This window comes from Puma concolor, chromosome A2 (genome assembly GCF_028749965.1).
Source record: "Puma concolor isolate L17-30 chromosome A2, mPumCon1.1.hap2, whole genome shotgun sequence".
In the NCBI taxonomy this organism is placed as follows: Eukaryota; Metazoa; Chordata; class Mammalia; order Carnivora; family Felidae; genus Puma; species Puma concolor.
Window position 1 is genome coordinate 18,628,278 of NC_141668.1, and position 25,733 is coordinate 18,654,010.

A 25,733-nucleotide genomic window follows, 5' to 3' on the forward strand; every position below is an offset into this window, starting at 1 on the left:
CCATGGAGGGGAGGAGAGCTGTACTTTGCAAAAGTGCCGCATGTATGCTATGGAAACTGCAGTGAGTACCTGTGAGAGAGGTTAGGTGCTTAAGTTGGAGGCCTTTGGAGCCTGACACAACTGTGTCCAATTCATGACTGCCTTCGCTTCCCGGTTACTTAATCTCTTTGAAGTTCGCCTTCCTTCTCTGTAAATGGGTCTAATGCCAGCTCCCTTGCTGAATTGTGGGAATCAAGTGAGACATGAGGGATCAATAAATGCCTGTCATGTAAACTGGTGAGGCCAGTGAGCTCAAGAGACCTCTCCCCATCCTGTCTCCACACAGAGCTTGCCCTATCATATTATGAGCCACGTCTCCCTCCTGGTCTTTGAAACCCTCAACAACCTCCCTTAACACGTGCTTACAAAGGATGACCACCTTTTCTCTTTGCTGTCAACCTTCAGAACTCACCCTTGTCTATTAAGCAGAACTCTTGTTCCAAACTATAACAAAACATACTAGTTTTAACCCTATGGAGTGTATGATAGAGATACAGTGGACAATGATGAAGAACAGGAAAGCGATCAGGAATTAAGAAGCATTTTCTCTCCATTTCTGCTTTTCTCCATAAAGTTACAGATCAAAAACAAAACAAAGCAAAGCAAAACAGAAATAGAAACAGTAAAATTACTAGAGGAAAAAAAGGAGAAATTGTTTCCTAATTTCCAAATTGGAAGGTTCATGAAACAAAATTCAGAAGCCGTAACACAAGATTGATAAAATCAACCGTCTAAAAATTAAAAATTCCTGTATGGAAAAAAAAAAGATAAAACAAGTGAGAAAGGACTAATTTCCTTTGTATGAAGAGTTCCTACAAATCAATGAGACCAACAACCCAATAAAATGTGTTCAAAGGATATGAACAGCTCACAGAAAAGGAAATACAAATAGCTCAAACATATGGAAAGATAACTCAGTGGCATTCACACTAAGAAAAATGTAAATTACTACCATAATGAGGTATCATTTTTCTCCAGATTGGCAAAAATCAAAAAGCTTGGTAACACATCTCATTGGAAAGAGTAGGGAAACAGGCATAGTGATTCAGTACTGATGGGGATACAAACTGTTAAAACTTCATTGGAGGGTAATTTGGTCAAAACTATCTTAAGTTTAAGTGAGCAAACCTTCTGTCTCAGCAATTGGGTTAAATTGTGTATGCTCAAAAATATTCACTGTAGCAAGAGATTGGAAACAGAGATCATGCCATTCTCAACAATCAGTGCCAGAGGGATTAATGACCTAATGAGGAGGCAACATTTTTTTTAAGGTTTTATTTTTATGTTTGAGAGAGAAACCACAAGTGGGGGAGGGGCAGAGAGAGAGAGGTGGACAGAGCATCTGAAGTGGGAGCCAGATGCAGGTCTTGAACTCAGGAACCGTGAGATCATGACCTGAGCCAAAGTTGGATGCTCAACCGACTGAACCACCCAGGTGCCCCAGAGGAGGCAACATTTTTAAACTGTCAAAAGACAATACTGAAAAGTAGATTTATGACCCTCAAGTTTTATAATAGTTTTGGCCAAATTTAAAATAAAACATAAAAAGTACATGCACACACATCCTCAAGGAAAAGATAGATTACATTAAAATGTAAGCTTCTACACCATAAAAAAAATTCAAAGGATAACCAAATAGATTGGGAGAAAATATCTGCAAACCCAAAACTGAATAAACTAAAGCCCTCTAAATTTATATTTACCACCTACACATAAAAAGAAAAAAAAATCCACAACCCAACAAAAAATAAAGCTTATAAACAGAGAAAAAAAAAAGGCAAACAATACACAAAGTTTGCAAGTGGGGATGCCATTTTACACCCACAGGATTGGCAAAAATTTTTCAATGCATGATCACCTAGGTCGAAAACCTAAAAGAATCAACAAGAAAACTCATGGAACCAAGTGATTTTAGCAAGGCTGCAGGATACAAAGTTAATACACAAAAATCAATTGCTTTCCTATATACCAACAATGAATAGGTGGAATTTGAAATTAAAAACACAATACTTACACTAATACCACCCAAAATGAAACACTTAGACACTGATCAAAATACGTACAATATAGATCCCTATGAGGAAACCCACAACATTTTGATAAAAAAGTCAAATAAATAAATAAATGGATACACACCATGTTCACAAAAGATTCAATAACATTGTCAAGAAATTAGTGTTTCCGAACTTCAACTATAGATTAAATGTAATTCTAATCAAAATCCCAGCAAGATATTTCATGGATATCAACAAACTGACTAAAGTTTATCTGGAGAGGCAAAAAACCCAGAGTAACTAACACAGTATTGAAGGAGAACAAAGTTGGAGGACAAACACTACTCAGCTTACTGGAAGACTGCAGTAATTAAGACAATGTGGTATTGGCAAAAGAACAGACAGACCAATGGAATAAAATAGCCTAGAAACAGACCCCCATAAATATAGTCAAGTGGTCTTTGATAAAAGAGCAAAGGCAATACCACAGTGTAAAGTTAGACTCCTCAACATGCAAATAATAATAATAATAATCCACATGCAAGTAATAATATAGTAATATTATATATAAACATATATTATATTAATATTATTATAGTAATAAATCTAGACACAGACCTTATATCCTTCACAAAAATTAACTCGGAATGGACCACAGACCTAAACATAAAACGCAGAACTATAAAACTTCTAGACAAAACACGGGAAAAAAATCTAGATGACCTTGAGTATAACGAGATCTTTTTAGATACTCCAAAGGCATGGTGCATGAAATAAATGATTGATAAGCTCAATGATTTAAAATTAAAACTTCTGCTCTCCCAAAGAATATTAAAAGAGTTAGAAGAAGAGCCACAGACTGGGAGAAAATACTCGCAGAAGACATGTCTGATGAAGAACATGTATCCAAAATATCCAAAGAACCCTTAAAAGTCAACAATGGGAAAACAATCTGACTTTAAAAATGGGCCAAAGGCCTTAACAGACACCTCACCAAAGAAGATATACAGATGGCAAATAAACATGAAAAGATGCTCCACATTGTATGTCATCAAGGAAATGTAAATTAAACAAGAGGTACCAATTAGAATAGCCAAAATCCAGAACACTGACAAGCCCCAGTGAGGATTCAGAACAAGAAGTGTCAAATATGGCCGGGGGGAATACAAAATGGTACCACCATTTTGGAAGACAGCTCAGCAGTATCTTATAAAACTAAACTATCTTTACCATATGACCCAGCAATCGTGCTCCTTGGTATTTGCTCAAAGGAGTTGAAAACTTCTGTCCACACCATAACCCATACAAGGATGTTTATAAAAGCAAGATTTATTCATAATTGCCAAAACTTGGAAAACAACCAAGATGCCCTTCAGGAAGTGAGTGGATTAAAAAACTATGGTACATCCAGACAATGTAATATAATTCAGTGCTTAAAAAATAAAAAGTTATTAAACCATGAAAAGATTTGGAGGAAGCTTAAATGCATGGTACTAAGTGAAAGAAGCTATTCTGAAAAGCCTACATACTCTGTGATTCCAAGTATATTAAATTCTGAAAAAAGGCAAACCTATGGGAACAATAAAAAGATAACTGGTCGGGGCGCCTGGGTGGCTCAGTCGGTTAAGTGTCTGACTTTGGCTCAGGTCATGATCTTGCAGTTTGTAAGTTCAAGCCCCGGAGTCTGGAGACCATTTCAGATTCTGTGTCTCCCTCTCTCTCTCTCTCTGCCCCTCCCCACCTCAAAAATAAACATTAAAAAATTTTAAAAAAATAATTGGTTACAAAGTTTATGAGGGTGGTGGGTGGGAGGGAATGGAGAAATGAACAGGCAGTGCAGATCAAGATTTTCCTCTATACATTATAGTGATGGATACACACCCAGAGTGAACTGGAAGGTAAAAACCATGGGCTCTGAGTGATTACGATGCATCAATGTAGGATCATCCCTGGTAAAAACGTATATTCTGGTGAGTGAGGCTGATAGGGTGGGGGAGGCTGTGCATGTGTGGGGGCAGCGGGTATATGGGAAGTCTCTTGATTCTTCCTCTGTTTTATTGGAAACTTAAAACTGCTGTAAAAAAACAAGTCGTTAGAAAAAAAAGTATGACAATTGGAACTGTGCTTAATGGTATGAAAAAACAGGAACTCTCACCCCATGGGTAGGAGTAAATTGGAGCAACCACTAAGAAAAATACAGCAACGTCTAGTGAAATTTAGAACTCTTAACCATTTAGAGTTAGAACTTTAGAGTTAGAACCATTTAGAACTATGTGATCCAGAGAGGCCTTCTTACATAGCGCATGTCTCATCCAAGGAGACATGTATGATAATCATTGCAGCACAGCTTGTAATAGCAAATACAAACACAAATAATACCGGGAATTTAAATGTATGCCAGTCCACCAACAACAGACTGCATAAATTTGGGTATCTGTAAAATCGATAACTACCATTCAAGATTTATAATAAATGAGTATGAGCAATTATTAACAACACAATGCTGAACCAAAAAAAAGCAAACTACAAATTGATCCATTAGTAGGACAACCCACATATCAAGATTAACAACCTATAAAACAAGGGATGGGTTAGATAAGTGATGGGGATTAAGGACTGCACTTGTGATGAGCATCGGGTGATGTATGAATTCCTGAATCACTATGTTGTACACCTGAAACTACAACATTCTGTTAACAGGAATTAAAATAAGAATTAAAAAAAAACACAACCCTGTAAAACAATACTTGTTAATGTCTATGGATACACACATATGTAGTAGAAGCATAAAACACGAATGGCAAATTCAACAATAACTTCATGACAATGGTTATCTCTGGAAGGGAAGTAGGGGAATTGGGAACAGGAAGTTCACAGGAGCCCCAACTGTATCTACCATAGTATATTTCTTTAAAAGAAAAAAAAAAAACATTCTTGTCATGCCTGGGTGGCTCAGTCATTTAAGCATCTGACTTCAGCTCAGGTCATGATCTCGCAGTCCGTGAGTTCAAGCCCCATGTTGGGCTCTGTGCTGACCGCTCAGAGCCTGGAGCCTGCTTCAGATTCTGTGTCTCCCTCTCTTTCTGCCCCTTCCCTGCTCATACTTTCTTTCTCAAAAATCAACATTAAAAAATCTTTAATAAAAACAATAAAAATAAATTCTTGAGCAAATAGGGTTAATTTTAAGATTTGATTAAGTATGTAACATGAGGAAAGAGTGGGTGTCTGCATGTTTATAATATTGATATTATTTGTATGATCAAAACCATACACAATTTTTTAAACCTGAGTTAATGATAAAAGCAGTGGCAGAGGGGCACCTGGGTGGCTCAGTTGGCTTAAGTGTCCAACTTCGGCTTAGGTCATGATCTCACAGTTTGTGAGTTCAAGCCCCTCATGGGGCACTCTGCTGTCAGCACAGAACCTGCTTTGGATCCTCTGTCCCTGTCTCTCTCTGCCCCTCCCCTGCTCTCTCTCTCTCAAAAATAAGCATCTTTAAGGGCACCTGGGTGGCTCAGTCGGTTAAGCGTCTGACTTTGGCTCCAATCATGATCTGCAGTTTGTGAGTTCGAGCCCCGTGTCAGGTTCTGTGCTGACAGCTCAGAGCCTGGAGCCTGCTTTGGATTCTGTGTCTCCCTCTCTCTCTGCCCCTCCCCAACTCGTGCCCTGTCTCTCAAAAATAAATAAACGTTAAAAATAAGCATTTTTTAAAAAGCAATGGCTGATAGTTTTTGGAAACATAAATTCAGTCTCAAAGTATCAACCCACAGATTATTCATTACAAGGGAAGATAACCTTTACAATGCCGGTGTGTCAAACACTACCTTAATTAAGTGCGCAAACTTAAAATAATGGGACAAACTGATAGGAAACTCCTGATATATGAAGGCATAGTATCACCCACAGAATTGTAGTATTCTTGCCAAAAATGTTTAACTTAAACTTAATTTAAAAACAAAAACAAAAACAAAAGTAACTTTGGGACCCTTTTCAAAACAGCTAACAAGTATCACATTAATCACCATCTCCCCCCAAAAAGGAGGGGAAACATTTCAGAATCAAGGAAACTAAAGAGGTAACTAAATGTAATGTGTGATTCTTGATTTAATTCTGGGTAAAAAAAATTAAAGTTCTAGGAGTACATTTTGGGGGCAATTGAAATTTGAATATTGCCTTAATATTTGAAAATTTTATTGTATTTTTTTAGCAAATGTCTTAAGTGCGATAATGGTATTATGATGTGGAAGGAAATATCCTTGTTATTAGTTGCTGAAATATTACGGATAAAGTGTCACTATGTCTACAATATACTTTCAAATAGTTAAGGAGAAAAACATAAGTAAACATTTAAAAAATTTTGATATGCTAAAAAGCCACAGAAATTATTAAAAAAAATTTATATTTTTAAAAAAGAAACACTATAGAACTAAGTATTAATTTTCTGCTACTCATGAGTCAAGACACTTTTCCCTTTCTCTCCTTTATTTTAGGCTGAACTAATTTATGGCTAGAAAGGGAAAAATGGACTTTGAGATGATGTAGTCACTTGAACATAAGCACAATTGGGCAAGAGGTAGAGTGATGATGGTCTAAATTCTTTTGCCCTAATCGTAGGCATCCCATTAATTATATGAGAAATTATCAGTAGGTGATTAGTTTGAGAAATTTCACAATCAAATAATTTGGACAAATCCAAATTATTATACTGCCACTAACATGAAGGAAAAAAAAAATAATTTTAGCAAAGAGATAACTTCCTTTCTTGGGACATTTCTATAACATCTTCACAGTAGTGAGTACACTATTCTATCAAACAGCATAACTATAGTTTGTGGTCCACTGTACCCCATGGAGTGACCTTGATTATCACAGAAATGCAATGCAGATAACAAAGAGATAAAAAACTGCAATTTCCAGACTATGCCTTTAAGAGAACATTCAGAATTATACCCCTAGGGGAAAACTACCACTCTGGAAAGTGGATTCCCAATAACGTTGATCATTTTCTAGGTAAAATTTCAAAAACGACCAGCCATATGTTTTGTGTCTTTTTTTAAAAAGTATTTATTTTTTACTAGTGAGGTTGGAACCAGGCAAAGAAATTTACAGAAAAGATGTCCATATATAAAGAAAGAAATAGCAAAATATTTTTTGGTCATAATTTAGAAACAAACTAGTCCATAAAAAAGGGGACAGTTTTCCCCAATTCTTCTCTTCCCTAGAAGAGTATAAGCACGGGCTCTTAGTTCCTTGATATCCTCAGCAGGCCTCGGATACGTCTGACAAGAGCTTGTATGAAACTATAGCGAGATCGAACTTTCGAGTATAATCCTTCAATGTCCAGAAGTTTCTTTTGTAGTGATTCTCCAAAAGCGTTGATGGCGTCAGCCTGAAGCTAGAGTTAACACAGATGATATTTTGTTATTAAAACTATAGTCTCAAATATTTTTTGTTTCATGTCTTCCAATTTAAACTATCTTTGAAATTTTGTAATGTGGTCCTTTCTCATGTAGCAAATTAACTAAACATTCCTTCTATGCTACAATTTATTGGTATGATATTGTTTTCCCCTCTTTCCTGTCTTGTATAAATGTTTAAAATTTTAAATAACAACAACAAATGATGCTGTTGTTGACATATGGACATACTGCAGTAAAATATTTCCTGACTGGTGACACAAGTCGTTAGGAGTGGATGCCTCTGGGGAAAGAAACAGGATAAACTAGAAAGAAGCTTTTACTTTTTACTTGGTTTTGCAATTAAAAAAAAAAGAAAAAACCATTTCCATGCTTTCACTTTCAAACAATATAAACAGAAGACAAGAACCTGGTATACACTTTAGAATTCATGTATTTTAGAATGCACATTTGATTTCGAATGGATCTTTTTGGCATAATAGTGAAATGTTAATATTAAGTGCAAAATTAGATAAAATCTACCTGCCTTCAGTTTTGCAGTAAAATCAAAACAGAGTGAGAAGGTTATTTATTAATCCTGCATTTCTTCTCACTTTATATCAGCACAGTCTAATGAAACAGAAATAGTGATTAATTCAACACATATTTATCAAACATCTTCTGGTAGATCTATACTTTGCCTAATTGTGCCCATGACCTAACTGAACATTAAAGCTTACCTAAACAAGTCTAGCCAAAACATGGATTGCTATTATGAAGTCACTCTGGGGCAGATGTAGTCAGGGCTGGGATGAGAGCATGCTCTTTATGATGTCTGGTTAAGCATGGTCTGGAGGATGCTCTTTCCTGGATAAAGCCTAACCTTCAGCTTTAAGAAAGGTAGTGGCCAAGAGGGATTAGGGAAGAGTACAGAGGCTTTATCCAGTCACGGCTAGGGGGGCGCCTGGGTGGCTCAGTCGGTTAAGTGTCCAACTTCAGCAGGTCATGATCTCACAGTCTGTGAGTTCGAGCCCCGCGTCGGGCTCTGGGCTGACAGCTCAGAGCCTGGAGACTGCTTCAGATTCTGTGTCTCCCTCTGTCTCTGTCCCTCCCCAGCTCACGCTCTCTCTTTCTCTCAAAAATAAATAAACATTAAAAAAAAAAGTTAAAAAAAAAATCATGGCTAAGGACATTCAGATGCCTAGGAACAGATCCAGCTATAATTCATGTACCCTGCTAACTACTCTGTTCCCAAGACTTTCCTATTAGTTTCATATTAAGTTTTCATTTTAATTGTTTTTGGAATGCTCTTCATTCATTCCAACATTACTGGCCAAGAGGTTACTAAGTACACACTACTGTATAATACTATGGTCTCCTAAATGGAATTTGTAATGGCTACTCCCCATCTCTCCATTTAAATTATTTTCTGGAAAATTAAGTGCTGAGTGACACTTTGTGCCTAAAGTCGACAAAGTTAATCTAAAGAAACTGGCAGTTTGCAGATCACATGCTCAGTAATTTACTGAACTTGATGTTACACCTTCCAGGCACTACTCCCCTAGGAGCCCCACATATGAAACCTCATTTAATCCTGACAAAACTGTTTGAGGCTGAATTATCATTTCCGTTTCTTCACTGAGGAAATGGAGGCTCAAAATCAGGTTGTTCAAAGTCCCAGAGCTGTTGGGTGGCCAGGCACGAATTAAAATCAGGTCTTTGTATATAGCCCTGAAAATCATAAACTTATTAACATACTAGGCTCTTCCGTTGTCCTTCCAGAAAAGAACAAGGGTATGAGACTAGAACCTTACCTGGTCTATGTCATGTTGGCTCACTGCAGTCAGACCACTTCTGAAATCCAGGTTGGTTTCTGAAGCGAAGGAATCTAGAGATAAAAGACACAGTCAAAACAGCTTTCCCAGGATGCGTCTACTACACCCTGGAAGAATCTGAAGACAATGAACCACAGCGCCACAGAAAACATGGGTCAAGGCTGAGAAATCTATTTCAACTTTCAGTAACTAGAAGCCCCTGGAAAGCATTTCACTTGTCTAGGTCAGGGTCTGCAAGCTTTCCTTCCGTTTCTTTCCCACTAAGGGATCCAATACAAGCTCACCGGTCAAACAGGCTCACTTAATAAAGATCATGGCCCAGGCTGACCCACATCCATTCTTCTAGAAAATTATTTGTGAGCAGGGGACTCTGGAGCTGGCCAGCCCTTAACTGCAAGAAGCTGAAGAGCAGTGTCTTAAGATGTTCATATTGTCCACACAATTTCCCATGAATAGAAGTAAAACACAAGAAATAGCCATGTCTAATAACTAAGTAGCTCTCCATTGCCCAATCCACTCTTAGTAACCTGGAAACAAAAACTAAATAAAAATGTAACTAGGTTTTCAAAGCACTGAGATCTATAGGTTTTCAGAATGAAGTTTACCTTGTAGTCTTCTGCTTTTAAATAAGGTTCTGGAGGCAAACAGGGAATCCTGAGAATCGGTGGGCGTGCAATGTAACAAGTAGTACTCCAGATGGCGCCAAAGAATAAATAGGCAGGTCTCTATGATAACTACAGAAGAGAGCTCGGACTAAAGGAAAACAATCTCATCAAACCAGCTGCTGAGGAGGGGAAAAAAGGAGAGACCGTACCACTTAGTGACATACGCACTGCCTCAGTCTAACCGACAGGGGTAAGGGTCTGTTTCCCTAGAAAGCAGCAAGACGTGTTGAGAGGAATGAGGTGGGGCCTGGGGGAGGGGGAAGGGGGGAGGGGGGGCGCGTGTGCTGTGCCAGCACAGTCTCCAGTGTCCTTGCTTCCTATTCAGACACAGAGTGACTGTACACATTATCAGGATTACTAGCTACTCTAAAAGATAAGGAAATTGTATGGAAACCAATTTGACAATAAATTTCATATATAAATTAAAAAAAAAAAAGATAAGGAAAAATTTTAATTTGGAAATATATCGGGCATTTACTGGAAAAAATCAACAATAATTATGTATGTCCTTTTCCATATGGCTTTGATGCCCCAAAAATGTGAGAATCAGTAAACAGTCTCTACATTTAAAGAATCTTTTAAAGGTCACCATTCCAGTTCCCACTGTGACTTCATTAAGGATACAAGAACAAAGGGAAAGTAGTTTGGCTCGATTGTTGATCAACTTCACCAAACGCCGTCTTGCTAGGACATATTTCTGGGCAGTGGAGATTTTCTCAACACCAACAGGCATCACAGACTGACACAACTGAGAACCAGAAACAAACACAGTATTAGTGATGATGTGAACTGTAACCAAAACTTCATGGAATTCTATACAGAGGGTCACTTGCGATAAGCACTGTGAAAAACGTTTGAAGAAGTTTAAATGTCCTTGCAGACAAGAGCTATTATCTTAGCTAGTTAGGAAGCTAGTAACTTTATAGAAAAACAGAGAGCCAAACCAATTAAATTCACAAATGAAGATTCACGTGCTGCTTTCTGGAAAAGGTCTCATCCTTGAAACAGACATTTCCAATCTGCTGATGGGCCGACCAACCCTCAACTTCCCATCAAGGTAAAACGAGATGAAACAGTAGGTTTTTCAAGCAGTAGGTTTAACACTGCCATGGAGAAGTTCTTTGACAGCTGTCACGTATCTTCTGAAGAAAACGTACAGTGGATTTCTACAGCAGATAGAAAAATATGCTCATCGGCCAGAAACTCCCTTCATCACACCTCTATTTGGCATAAGCACAGAGATGCGACTTACAACCCAGACGCTGGGTTTGGCAGACGGGCTGGGAGGGCGCCACACGCTTCACTGGGAGGCTGCGGGCCCCCTGCGAGGACCGGCACGGCCCATGAGCTGCAATGGGAGGAGGAGGGGCTGTCGGCTGTAAGCCACCCGGTTCCAGGGCTCGCCTGAACCCCACCAATAACTCCTGCCTCGGTACGTGCTAGCTGGGTGGCTTCGGGTAAGTTATTCAAACTTCCGGTGCCTCCACTTCCTCATCTGAGAAAAAAAGGCTCATGTGTTGAGCCAGAACTTGTAGCTCAGGGCCTGGCACATGGTAAACACTCACTCAGTGTTCCCTCTGATCATCAGAAGAGTGGCAAGAAGGGGCAGGCTTGACTACTCTGAAGAGTGACACCGAGTTTTCAGGGGAGCTGGTGCAAACCAGGAATGGCAAATCGGTTCAACACCGAGGCTGCCAAAGGACACCAAGAAGCTCCAGCACTGGGCAAGAGATACCGTGTAGTCCAGCTACTGAGGGAGCAAGCCCGGCAACTCAGCATCTTTAGCTGCAATAAACGTCAGCGAGTGATTCTGGCTCATTGAGAGCAGGCAGTCAAGTCTGATCCGCCATCCCGTTTGTCTGAAAAATTCACTCAACAGATACTGAAGATGCCGAAGGCACAGAGGCATCTTAAGGGATCACTTCTACTGAATAAGCATCTGCAATAGACACCCAAGTTTCTCAGCACAGATTTTAGAGTATAAATTACCAAAACCCTCCTTCAAAGGCCAGCTGCCGTTCTACCGGAGGGCAGGTGGTGTTCTTAAACAAGTGCAGCTTCACTGTATTTCAGTGACGTGTTACTCTGCTTATGAGGCGTGGTGCTAAGGTGACGGGCTCTTCTTAAAGCCACACAGAGGAACCACTTCAAGCCCTTTCGTCTCCCTGCATACATCATCTTTGCTCACAAGTCTGACACCAGTATTCTGGTCCTTGTGAGGAAAAGCAAAGGCTTCTCAGAAATCTCCACAGCTCATGATGAGGTTCATACCTCTTTTATCTCATCAGGTGGAAGTTGCTCTACATTCTGAAGTTTGTTGACACTCCGTCGATGACTGTCGTAATAGCTGAAGAAGTCATTAGCGCTCTGTTTCAGCAGGTAGACAATAATGCCCAAACCGGGCAGGCGCCAATATGGAATCACTGGAGCTTGAGTATCTAATAGAGTTGATAATAAAAAACGATGTTCCACTTATAAGAATTTGATATGAATCTCGAATGACCTGTTTTGTTTTTTTTTAATTATTATTTATTTATTTGGGGGGGGGGGCAGAAAGGGACAGAGAGAGAGAATCCCAAGCAGACTCTGTGCTCTCGGTGCAGAACCCAACGCGGGGCTTGATTCCACAAATCATGGGATTATGACCCCAGCCAAAATCAAGATTTGGACATTTAACTGAATGAGTCACCCAGATGCCCCTCAAATCACCTGTTTTAAACAGGATATGCCAAGAATTGAAGGGCATGTAACCTATTATTAAAACCAACCCAAGACTACTTTTTTAAAAAAATTTTTTCAATGGTTATTAATTTATTTTGAGAGAGAGAGAGAGAGAGTTACCAAGTGAGGTAGGGGCAGAGAGAGAGAGAGAGAGGGAGAGAGAGAATCCTAAGCAGGCTCTGCGTTGTCAGTGCAGAGCCCAACGAGGGGCTTGAACCCATGAACTGTGAGATCATGACCTAAACCAAAGTCAAGAGTTGGATGCTTAACTGACTGAGCCACCCAGGGGCCCCAACCCAAAACCACTTTTAAATACTTCTGACAGTTCAGAGGAGGGGTTAGGAGCTACTATGATCAGATATGTGCATAAAGTTGAAGACCTGAAGAGAATAAGGAAATCTGGATGATGGGACACTGACAGAACTTTCCCTTTATTGGGGGGAAGACCTCTTTCAGAACCATTAATTATAAACCTTTGCATCCAGCTTCTCCCCCCGCCCCCGCCCCCGCCATGAACACACAGACGTAAGCCTCACACACAAGTCTGGAGTTTCCTGGCCCCAAGCGAATAATTCCTGCTTTACCCTACAGCTCTAGTTATGTGGATTCTCTTCTGGTCTGCATCTTTCTGGTTGCTGAATTCCCAGCTCAAAGTCATTCTTCCCAAGAGAAGGAGAACACTAACTGAGATATTCAAATAATATAATGAAATTTAAACTTCAACAACTCTCTTAGCACCGTAAGTCCTTTTGGGTAAGGAAACAAAATGATCTGCCTTTTACCTGACTAGCTTCTGATGAAGGTACAAAGGAACAATGGGATGTCGGGAAAGTCTTCTGCAAAGGGAAGAGCTGGCAGGACTGGCGCAAGTGAAGCAACTTCCCCTTTGATTGAGGGATTTCTTGAGAAACACCTTAGTAATTTCGAATTCAATTCGGAGATAATCTTTGTTCAGTGGCTCTAACTGCCACGAATACTGCAGGGAGATGTGCATTGGCTTCCTTCTCCACTGTCTCCCTTAACTTGGCTCCTAAGTCACATTTCACAGGTCTTCGTGAAGAGTGGAAGCGAGAAAACAGTTCCTTGTCAGCGGATGTTGCCACCAACCAGGACATCCTGGACTCACATCAGTTGCCAGGTTTCCCTTTCTAGTCCTCAGTGAAGATGTGACAGTCTCTATGATACAGAGCCTTCTGCTGGTGAAATTAGGTACTCTGGGGCCCAGGAACGTCTGTATCATTATCTAGTCTGGCAGGAACACATCCAGAAAGAGAATGGTCCAATGCTGACAGTACTCTGGCACATATCAGGGGTTCTCACACGCTAACCTGCTCAAGTCTAGAAAGTATTAAGGTGTGCAGAAGCTACCAGACTTAGCTTCATGGGGGCTGCTCACAAAAGAGCTGACTACAGAAAGCAGATTCTGCAGGACAGATCACAAGGTCCAGGGAGTAGAAGTGCTATAGGAAAGGGCCCTGGACCACAAGTAATAGTACATATACTAAATGATAGACAATAATGACAACAGCAATAATGAAAATAATAAGAGCTAACATTTAGGCAGTGCTAAGGACCAGACACTGTTCTAAAGCATTTCACAGATATTAACACATTTAATCCTTACACTAAAAATTAGGAGCTTGTTATTACTCCCATTTTACAGATGAGGAAACTGAGGCACAGAGAGGGTTAAATAATTTTTCTGAAGTCATATGAATAGTCACTTAGAGAATTGGGATTCAGGTCTAGGCAGTTCATCATCGGTCTATATTCTTAACTGCTAAGGTTAAGCTACTCCTCTACAACTAAATATTCTTGAACTTACTACATACCTACCCACGCCGTGTCTACAATTGGCAAAGGTATGTATGCTTATTAAATCTTTAAAAAGTCTGAGGAAAAATAAAAACCAATATATAAGCCTTCATAAAGTTCATCATTAAGTATTAAAGATCAAAGAATGATCCAGTATGGGAAAGATGTGCTCAAAGTGAGAAGAAGCTAAATGAAATTTTAATAATTACTAATGATACATTATTAGCATATGATTGTTTTCGGAGAATAAATGACTAAACTACAATTTCATTTAAAAATATTTAAAAAAATTTTTTTAATGTTTATTGTTTTTGAGAGAGAGAGAGAGAGAGAGCATAAGCTAGGGGGGAAAGAGGGCAGGAGGGAGGGGAAGGGGGAGGGAGAGGGAGAGAGATTGAGGCAGAATCCCAAGCAGGCTCCATGCTGTCAGCAGAGAGCCTGATGCAGAGGTCAAACCCACGAACTGTGAGATCGTGACCTGAGCCGAAGTTAGACGCTTAACCAACTGAGCCACCCAGGTGTCCATCACTTGAAAATGTTATGATCAGGTCAAGTTTGTATGAAAATGTGTGATTCAAGGGAGAAGAAAAGGGCCCCCCTGGTCACTTTATAATAGAGTTACACAAATAGAGTCAGTTCTTGGCACCAGTTACATGAGACAGTGGTTATATATTGTTAAACTAATATATTTTTCATAACATCATTCTATTAAGTATTTTAAGTGATTAAGTAATTTCCAGGGAAAATAAGATCTTGAAGGAGATAAAAATGTGACAAAGTGATTTTCAGAAACCTCACACAAAGAGCTTCCAGAAATCAGAAGCAGTCCATTCCATTACCGCCATTGAGATCAGAATGGGTTTTGGCTTCTGAGTGGCCCATGGGATAACCACTTCAATCAACCCTTAGCCCTCACATTCCAGATCTTGCCGACTGTGTCATTAGGAAATCATGGGCTATGTCAGCTCACTTAGCATCTACATTTTAATTTGCTATGGTACAGAAACCTGGAGCTATAATACAGGACCCAATTTAGACATGCATTCAGCTTAACATGATTTCACATCTAAACTGTTACATTTTCACATTTTTCACCCGACTAGCTTAATCACCAATCCTAGATCCTTTCTTTGGCGTCTCAGATACTATTCAAAACCACACTCTCCCCACAAGGCTCTTCTATTTAGAAATTTATCCTCAGAAAATCTTGAATTTCTCTGTCCTCTCCAGCTCTCTAGACTATCCACAAGACGAACAACGCCAACTCCTTACCGCTCCTTAAAGTCATTTACAAATTTTCCCACTAATGACACATAAAGAAAACACTGCATCTCACTGGAGCCAACTAGAGCCTGTCTTAATCACAGCAACTTAATACTCAAATACAGAAGGAAACGACTCGGCTCACCTTGCCGGGGTCCATCTCTATTAATGGTTTCTGACAGGCTCGGGGTGAAGAGGCACATAGCATGCTGAAAGGTGGGGGAGCTCTGTAACAGGAGTGACTGGCAATATTCCATGACATTGGCACAGATCTACAGTGGAAGAGTAACAGTGACAAAAATATTAGTTCCCCAAATGCCCAATATCAGGGAACTCCAGAGCTGAGGGAAAACAAAGCTAGTGATCAATCTGTAAAATTACAACAAAGCTGTAAATCAGTCTGTAAAACCACTCACATCTGTTGTTTTCATCACGCTTCCAAAGAACACACAGCTGTTCAAGAACGGATACACAACGCTCACTCCTCTTACCTGCTGCATGGCCAGTTCAAGCTCATCTCTCTTGCTCACTCTATCTCCCTCCACATTATCATCTTGAAATTTAAACTGACGCAGTCTGTCAGAGCCCCCAAAGCGGCTCAGGAGTCCTAAGCACTGGCGCTAAGAAAGAGAAAGATACTTTGTTCAGAGCCAATCCGTACGTGTAAAATCAGCTACCCCTCTTTGAGGGATACAAAAAAGAAGAACTCACCGGGGAGTGGAATCACTCTCTAAAGCATCTGATTTCTTACCTCCAACTGAGGCACTGAAGTTAGCACTATTAAAATTCACCTTTTTGCAAATGTATCTGCTTGGCAGTCAACTCATTAAAAGAACATCTTTTTTTTTTTTTTTTTTTTTTTTAGCAGTTAATCCCCATTACATTGTAAACATTAGAAAATATTCTGTATCACACCAAATAATTCCTCGGTAGATACCAATTAAATAAACACAAGTTGATAAATAATGAGAAGCAAAATGAGATGGCAAACAGAAGACAGTTTGTAACAAGCATGTCCGTGATAATGTTGTCTATGAATGCTCAAGTTTAAAGGCTATTTCTCCTATAGCCACCTCTGGGGACTTCGTAAAGGGGCTGAGAACACACAGGTACCCTTGGCAGATAAAATGAAGATGTCCTCTCCTTGAAATGTTGCTACTTTTCACCCGAGAATACCGTTTTTCCTAAGGTTCTTAGAGGGAAGGACAAGATTTTCAAAATTGGTAATACGCCTATCTAGTGATTGCAATCAGAGATGTGGGTTTCCATAGCAGGTACGTGACTTCTTGCTATGTGATCTACAACAAGTTACTTAACTTCCAGAAGCCTCAATGCTCACATTCTTAGGAAAATAGCGATTCCCACCTTACTTGTTGTCAGGATTACCTGAGACAAAGAACTGTATTTACAGTGCTTAGTCTATAGTGCTCTGCACATAATAAATGGACATTAAAAACATGCACTTTAAAAACTGGTATCACACACACCTACATTCATATACAGACATACACAGATATATAGTAGCTTATGTAAACTGATGTTAGTTTACCTAATAAGACTGGATAAGGCAAAACATATCGAAAAGATTACAATATAAGTTTATTTTGCCAAAACAGTTATATCTATTTTTAAGAGATCACCTGCCGTTTGCTACCCTGACAGACAAAACAAATGCACTAAAACATTTCTTTCACCTTATGAAAGACTCATCAAAAATGTCTTTTTCTCCCTACCAATGAAAAACATTAGACGACAAAAGAAAGAAAGAAAGAAAGAAAGAAAGAAAGAAAGAAAGAAAGAAAGAAAGGAAGGAAGGAAGGAAGGAAGGAAGGAAGGAAGGGAGGAAGGGAGGGAGGAGTATTTGGGCACTGCTGGTGAGAGTACCATCCTTTCTGGAGTGCTGTTTGATAATGACTCAACATGTACTGTGTGTGCACCCTTGGACCCAGTGATACCAGTTATTGCTATCTAATCTCTAGTTCAAAAATTTGTACCCAAAAATGCTGATAGCGGCAGTTTTCTTTTGGAAACTTGAAAAAACAGTTCATGAAAAGAGGATTGGTTGGTTAAGAAAATTACTATATCAAAAACAATGAAATATAAATTCTAGTATATAAATATAATTACTCTGCAGCCAATCAAAAACGAAGATGTCCGGATCAAAGCAGGCCAGGAGGCTCCCAGAAAGACTGTGATAAATATCTAGTTGATAAGCTATCTAATATGCTTGAATATATTAAAGGAGATCACACAACTGGAAGAGAGCTTAGAAATAAACACATAAAAACCAAGCAAATAAAAAAAGAAATAATTATTCACTCTAGGGAAAACATAATGTTGTGCCCAAAAGTAACCTATCACCCATTCTTATTCAAATACTACATTTACATAATAATAACAGCATAACACTAAGTACTGATCTAATCAAATTCATAATTATATTGAGTTTCGGCAGTGGGTGGAGGGGTGTTGTGAGAAGTGTCCATACTGTATGGTGGAAGAAAAGGAAAAAAGGGATCCTAAGTTCTCACCCTTCTCAATGGAAAATCAATAGATGATTCCTAAAATTCAAAAATAAGCATATTTATTTAGAGATAATAGATTAAAAACCGTTGAGAGGGTTTGCCCAAATCCAGGAAACAGAACAGGGAGGATGGATAAGAGGGCTGTTGTATTTTGTTGTCTTACAGTACTACTCTTTAAAGAAGTAAGAGTCAGTTACCTGGAATCTTCCAATATGTCCCTGTAGCTCCATTAGAGATCCTTCATTTGCATCAATATCAAGTTCACTTAATATACCTGATAAAATTTGGAATGCTTTTAAATACAGTTTTAAAGTCAACAAAATAAAAACATTTAAAAACTAGGAAGAACGATTCGAGTATTTTATATTCTTTATGTACAAGAAAAGACACAGACTTGCCACAAAGGAGTTCTGGGAAATACAACTTCACAAAGACTATAAGCACACCACTACATGTTCGCTCAAATGCAATCTAAATCTAGACTGAATTTGTGATTTCAAAAGGCACTTTTTAAAGTTTTTGAGATAAATCTACTTTTTATTTATAACCATAAAAGTTAAAAATGTTCTAAACTCAGAAGTAAATTACTCTCTCCTGCTGAAAGAGTTTAGGATATAAAACACTAAAAATGAAATGTATTTTTTTCTTCTAGGTACTGTATCATCTGATTTTTTTTTCCTTTTCCCCTTAGGCAAAGTAGAGTTTGCATGTACACACAAAAGTTCCCATTAAACTTCTGTTTAGACTTATTACAGAATTCTTAAATCAAGTTCATCAATCTTACAGTACCGGGACGAACACCCTTTACTTCCATCGAGTTCTCCAGGTAAACACGCAGCTCACTCACTCTGCTGGTTTCTTCCTTTCCTCCGTGGCTGTACTCATGCTCATGACCCACCTGAACCCGTCCTAGCCACCCTTTGTTTTCACAATCTCCTTAATTCAGTCCTTACCTCCAAGCATACGCTCTAGAGCGTGTAACCCAGAACCTTATCTTTTGCTCCTTATAGTAACAAGACCTCCTCTTTCTAGATTTGTCAGCCCACGACCTCATATGCTGGCTTGCTGTGCCGCACCTGTGCCTCATTACTCCACTAGATCCCATCCCTTCCCTTCTCCACCTCCTCTGGGAGTTTGCTCTGAGGATCACTTTTCCAGCTTATCCAAATCTACCCTGCCACAGAAGATTCTTCCCTATTTGAAAACACGTTCAGGTCTCCCTTGTACTCCAAAGAATAAAACCCCCAAATAAGCGAAAATATGGTTAATACCAAATTCTTGAAATATTTTGTCCACATTTGCTGCTTGTATTTTTAAACCCTCTTTCCCATCCTACCCCTTAAAGCTGGACCTTGTACCTAACACCACCATGAAATGTGGGCCTTTTCCTCTCTGTTCTCAAGTTTCCTGATTTCTGCAACATGTATTGCTATTCCCCAGTTCCTTTTTTCCACCTGCTGCCTCTCTTTAAAAGACTACTTGGGAGGCACCTGACTGGCTCAGTCAGTGGAAGATGCGACTCTTGATCTCAGGGTTGTAAGTTCAAGCCCCATGTTGGGTGTAGAGATTACTTAAAAACAGAATCTTAAAAAAAAAAAAAAAAAAAAAAAAAAAAAGACTACCAATTCTGTTTGTGTAAGATGCTCTCAGTTTCTATAAGATGCTTCTGGTAAGTGCCGAATGAGTACTCGGTGTACCATTTACATTGGTCTCAACTCCAAAACACTTTCCAGAATATTTGGGGGTCATAGAAAAAAAAATTAGCCTTTTGGTCAGTATTTGAGGAGGTATGACATAACTGGTATGAGGCTAGGCAATATGGGGGACACAGTTATAAATGGGCTTAAAATTTAATGTGAGAATTTAAGATAAAAAAAATATATAGTAAAATTACAGGAGAATACAAAACAGTATGTCCTCAAAGGCTAAACTGTGCAGAGTGGGGTTGATAGGAGTGAAAACTGTTACAAGTTTGTCTGAAAATTTTGGGAGGGTGTTTGTCATTATCTTCAGAAGAAAAATTTAAGTGTTTTTATTTTCTGGCCAACGACTGCCAGGCATTTATCAAGCCTACCAGCTCAAATCTACAAAAATGCCTATATATACACATAGACACACATACACAGACATACATACACAGTTATTAAATGCAACACTGTTGGGAATTTTTTAAAAAGCTTGGAAACAGTAAACATGTTACAGGTGTCTGGTTAAAGAACAAAGACCTGGTTAACTCTCGCCACTGGAAAATGATACCCAATTTAAAAGAATGAGGTACGAGCTCTATGGGATGAGGGAAAAGATCTCCAAGACAAACTGGAAAAAAGAAGTTACTTACTTACATAGCAGTGCGTATCATCTGATTTCACTTGTGTAGGGAGGGGACAATTTGACGCCATATGCAGAGAAACTTCTCAAAACAATAAGCTAAGTTGATGCCTAATTCCTTTTAGAGAACGAGAACTGCTGGTCGCTGTTCCCTAAACCACTTTAGACAGCCGCTGCACCACTTGTACTTTTCTTTTGTTGGAATTTATCACGAGCCTGTGAAACTGCTGGGGCACCTGGGTGGCTCAGGTGGTCGGTCATCCAACTCCTGATTTCAACTCGGGTCGTGATCTCGTGGTCATGCGATCAAGTCCTGCTTCGGGCTCTGTGCTAACTGGAAGGAGCCTGTTCGGGATTCTCTCTCTCCCTCTCTCTCTGCCCCTCTCTGCTTGTACTTGCTCCCTCCCTCTCTCACTCTCAGTAAACAAACAAAAAAACATTAATAAGATAAAATAAAGTGCTTTTCTTAATACAATCTTAATACGATGACAGGGTCAAATGATGCCATTAGCAAAATATAGAAAATTTAGACATTTAAAAAAGTTACTGACAGAAGACTTCATGAATAAAACCACCTTGTCAGAGAGGATTTGATAAAAGGTAAATTCTCTTGATACCTAACTCAGCACTTCTAGGCTAAGATGGCGGAATGAAGGAGCATCATAGAATGTCCCTCCTGTCATCAACCCACAAAATGAACAAAATTCAGCACAAGGGGGTGGGGGAAGAATTATGCCATAAATACTGAAAAATGGTGATGGCAAAGAAAAAAAACTAGAGAAAATTCTGAAGTAAGCAGCACGATTCAGCCCATGGCCCTTATTCCACTCCCCAGAAGCAATGTCAAAAAAAAAAGATTAAACCAAAAACATTTGCAAATTCTCATGGACACTCTTCAATTTGCAGAGAAGCCTTTTACAGTACTTAGGTAAGGCCCCGGGGAAACCAAGGGCAAAACGGTTAGGAGAACCACTACAAAGCACCGTGGGACCTCAGCAGAGGCAGAAGGATGGCCTGACCTGGTATCATCGAAAGACACTGGCATGAGTGGGGAATGAGCACGACAAGCGCACGGCACTGGGACACACCGTGACTGGGCAGAGTGGAAGCCGGGCTCTCCTCAGAATGAGCACAGGCCTAAGTGCTTCCACAGGCACTGCACTCTGCCCAGCCAAACCCGCTCCCTCTCCCAATACCACGGGCTCAAACACTGACACCCCTTAGAGAGGAAAACATATCGGTGGTGGGGTAGAATCCTGGGCTGGCCTCAGCCTTCTCCATAGCAACATAAAGTGGAGACAGTGTAGCCTACTAGTTAACTGCACAGGCTCAGAAGCCATATTGGCCGGGAAACTACACCAGCAGTATTATCTATGTGACTTTGGACAGGGTAACCTCTCTGTGCCTCAGTTTTCTCACCTGTAAAATGTGGAAAACAGTTCTACCTCCTAAGACCCTTGTGAGAATTAAATAAATATGCTAAGTGTTTAAAGAAATAGTACTTGGCACATTATACTTAATAAATGCAAGCTGTTATCATTAATATTATAAGTTCTGAGGGAAAGAATCATAATCAGCCATGCCATCTTTCACAAAAAGAGGCAACCTGTATTTAAAAAAAAAAATTTTTTTTAATGTGTATTTATTTTTGAGAGAGAGAGACAGAGACAGAGCATGAGTGAAGGAGGGGGGCAGAGAGAGAGGGAGACACAGAATCTGAAGCAGGCTCCAGGCTCTGAGCTGTCAGCACAGAGCCTGATGTGGGGCTCGAACCCATGTGAAATCATGACCTGAGCTGAAGTCAGATGCTTAACCAACTGAGCCACCCAGGTGCCTCCCCTTTATTTAAAAAAATTTTCTTAATGTTTACTTATTTTTGAGAGAGAGACAGAGCATGGGGAGGGGGGGCAGAGAGAGGGAGAAAAAGAGGCAACTTTTATCTTAAAAAAAATTTTTTTTTAATATTTATTTTTGAGAGAGAGAGCGGCGAGAGAACGAGTGAGCATGAGCGAGGGAGGGGCAGAGAGAGAGGGAGGCACAGAATCTGAAGCAGGCTCCGGGCTCTGAGCTGTCAGCACAGAGCCTGACGTTGGGTTCGAACCCATGAGCTGTGAAATCATGACCTGAGCTGAAGTTGGACACTTAACCAACTGAGCCACCCAGGTGCTTCCCCTTTTTTTAAAAAATTTTTTTAATGTTTATATATTTTTTGAGAGAGAGAGAGAGAGAGAGAGACAGAGCATGAGCAAGGGAGGGGCAGAGAGAGAAGGAGAAAAAGAGGCAACCTTTAGATGCTGATAAACATTAGAAAATTCAGGGACCATAATATACTTTTTCTTGGGGGAAAGGACCTCAATACAAATTAAAAATACCAAGAGATAAATCGAAAGAAAGAACTAAGAACAGTGAAGCTATGGGGAAGAAAAAACAATGGTGTGTTTCAGTGAATGCACGTAAATATACAAATAAAACTGAACAGCTGAAGGTTTCACGGGTACAGGTCTGAATGTAAATAAAATCTGACAAAGTAAAAATAATATAGGCAAAGATAATCTGAAGGTGGAAAAAGAAGTATAAAAGAACTCATGATTTCAGTCTTCCATACTATAGGAGTTAATTGATTCTGTCTAAAATATACAGGTGGTAAGGAAATTCAAAGAAAAAAAAATAACCAAATAGCTTAATAATGTTTCATAATCTTTTTTTCCTTCTTCATCACAGTGATCATTTAAGAACTAACAGCTCTTGTAATCTTGTAGTAAAAAAAAAAAAAACATTTGTCTGGAATTCAACAAGGTCTTCAGTTTTTCTTTCAATTAATTTCTTTTTCTTTTGAGAGAGAAGGGGAGAGAAAGAGAGAGAAAGAGGGAGAGATAGGGGGAGGGACAGAGAAAGAAGGAGAGAGAGAATCCCAAGCAGACTGCACTGTCGGCACAGGGCCTGAAATGGGGCTCAATCTCATGAATCACGAGATCACAACCTGAGTCAAGATCAAGAGTCAGATGCTTAGCTAACTGAGCCACCCAGGTGTTCCTCTCTTCAATTAATTTCTTAATCTGTTAAACTCACGTAAAATTAAATAGTTTTCTAACAATGCACGTGAAAAATAATGTCATTCTCGTAAGTTATCTCTGTGTGCCTCCGTCCCTGTCTCGTGTACATACATATAAAACAACGTTTGAAAGGCTCGCTTCAGCAGCATATATACTAAAAAAAACACTTGGTAAATTCTAGGCAGTGAGGTTTTGAGTAGTCATTATTTTCTTGAACTCTGAATTTTTGTATGATATATCACTCTTACAAATAAAAACTTACTAATTAAAAAAAAAAGCAGTTAACGGTTAGGACCAATTTCAAGTAAGTCCTACGTATCGCAAAGCCGTAAGAACCTCATTCTATTAAGCGTACGTCAGTCCGCAAAGAATTTCAAAGTCCATCCAACATAATCGACTCACCAGGAAGTGCGGCTTTACTTATAATTCCTGTCAGTAGAGCCAGTTCCTGCAGGGACCCAGCGCTCACGTCCTGGCAGCGCAGGATTGCTTGGATGGTATCAGAATGCGAAATGAGAAACTGCAACACCTGAGCCAAGGAGAAGGGAGAGAAATGGAAAAAACAGAGGTCAACAGGAGAAAATTGTATTATGAATTTACAATTCATCTTTTTTTAGTAACGCTGAAGCCAGAAATTCAATGTCATGAATCACAATGAACGTAATATAAGAATCGTCTTTTGCATTTATGTGGCTTATTTCTTCAAGAAGCAAATATTTACCTAAAATTCAAAGAAAGATCATTTCAAAGTTTAGAAATTACTGTATTTAGAGGCTACGGTTGAAAAGTATAACTTAGAACTACTGTATGAATACTGTTACTTAACTCTCAGTTTCTTTTATTTTTGTCCAAGTGGAACTAGAACAGGAGTTTAAAATAAATGGATATAAAAATGACTTACTGAATTTAAGTTGCTCTATAAAAATCTGATTGGCCTGACATGGGGACAATCACATAAAAAGCTTTTGTTAAATTCTCCTTTTGATATGGTAAATACAAACGAGAGAAAAACCCTGCCCTCTAAACTGCGCCCTTCCACACTGGCATTTTCCAGCCTACCATCATGGACTCTAGTTTCACACGGGATGTCTCCTCAACTCGATTAAACGCCTTGAAGGCTGAGCCTCTATGCCAAAACAAGCCAAACATCTGAATCACTCAGCAACTGTGTCCCTTTTTAGGTTTTAATTCAGATTCCTGGCCTTAGCCCATAACTGCTGGATGTGGTGCTCCGTCATCTGTGTTTTTAAAACAAGCTCCTTGGGGGATTCTGCGATAGCCAGTGCAAGAGTGGCATTAGAGAATCTTGTATCATCACAGCGTCCCACTTGGAATAAAAAAAAACCTTAATCTCAATAAAAGAGAAGACAGGGGAAGTCTCTGAGTTTTAAAGAACTGACCCAAAGGCCACATATGAAAGGGGTAAGATGTACTAATGCAGTATAAAACAAGATGTCGAGGCGCCTGTGTGGCTCAGTCGGTTGAGTGTCTGACTTTTGATATTAGCTCAGGTCATGATCCCGGGGTTGTGGGATCAAGGCTCACATTGGGCTGCACACTGAGCATGGAGACTGCTTAGGATTCCCTCTCTCTCACCCCCTCTGCCCCTCCCCGACTCGCGTGCTCTCTCTCTTAAAAAAAGGGAAAAAAGAAAAAACCGGGTGCCTAGGTGGCTCAGTCTGTTAAGCGCCCACCTTCGGCTCAGGTAATGATCTCATGGTTCTTGGGTTTGAGACCCGCACCAGGCTCTGCACTGACAACATGGAGCATGCTTGGGATTCTCTCTCTCTCCTTTTCTTTCTGCCCCTCCCCCACTCAGGGGCGCACTCACGGGTGTCTCAAAATAAATAAACTTAAAAAATTTAAAAAAATACATAAACAAAACAAAACACGGTGCTATGTTAGAAACAGCAGCATTCTACCCTGGTGACATAAGCCTGGAGACTGAAGACAGGGAAAGCACATAACATTACCATGAAGTATTGGGACACAGTTCTGGAGGGTGTTGCAATAATAGGGCAAAACAATAAAGACTCCAAAGTCATAATGATAAGTCTAATTGGTGAATGGCTAGATTATATATTGTATTATTAGTTTAA

At 39.5% G+C, this 25,733-nt stretch overlaps 1 protein-coding gene across 1 annotated transcript in view; it reads right to left on the bottom strand.

The window, feature by feature from the left end:
* Nucleotides 1–7,072: 7,072 nt before the first annotated feature.
* NUP205 (nucleoporin 205) overlaps nt 7,073–25,733 on the bottom strand; it is an 86,139-nt gene continuing 67,478 nt past the window's right edge. Inside the window, exons 35-43 of the mRNA XM_025929641.2 lie at nt 24,037–24,163; nt 18,451–18,527; nt 16,220–16,348; nt 15,874–16,000; nt 12,201–12,367; nt 10,554–10,677; nt 9,870–9,998; nt 9,244–9,317; nt 7,073–7,428 (exon numbers count right to left, since the gene is read on the bottom strand). Of these exons, the coding sequence (XP_025785426.1) occupies nt 7,276–7,428; nt 9,244–9,317; nt 9,870–9,998; nt 10,554–10,677; nt 12,201–12,367; nt 15,874–16,000; nt 16,220–16,348; nt 18,451–18,527; nt 24,037–24,163 (1,107 nt within the window). The 3' untranslated portion in view covers nt 7,073–7,275. The remainder of the gene's footprint in view (nt 7,429–9,243; nt 9,318–9,869; nt 9,999–10,553; nt 10,678–12,200; nt 12,368–15,873; nt 16,001–16,219; nt 16,349–18,450; nt 18,528–24,036; nt 24,164–25,733) is intronic.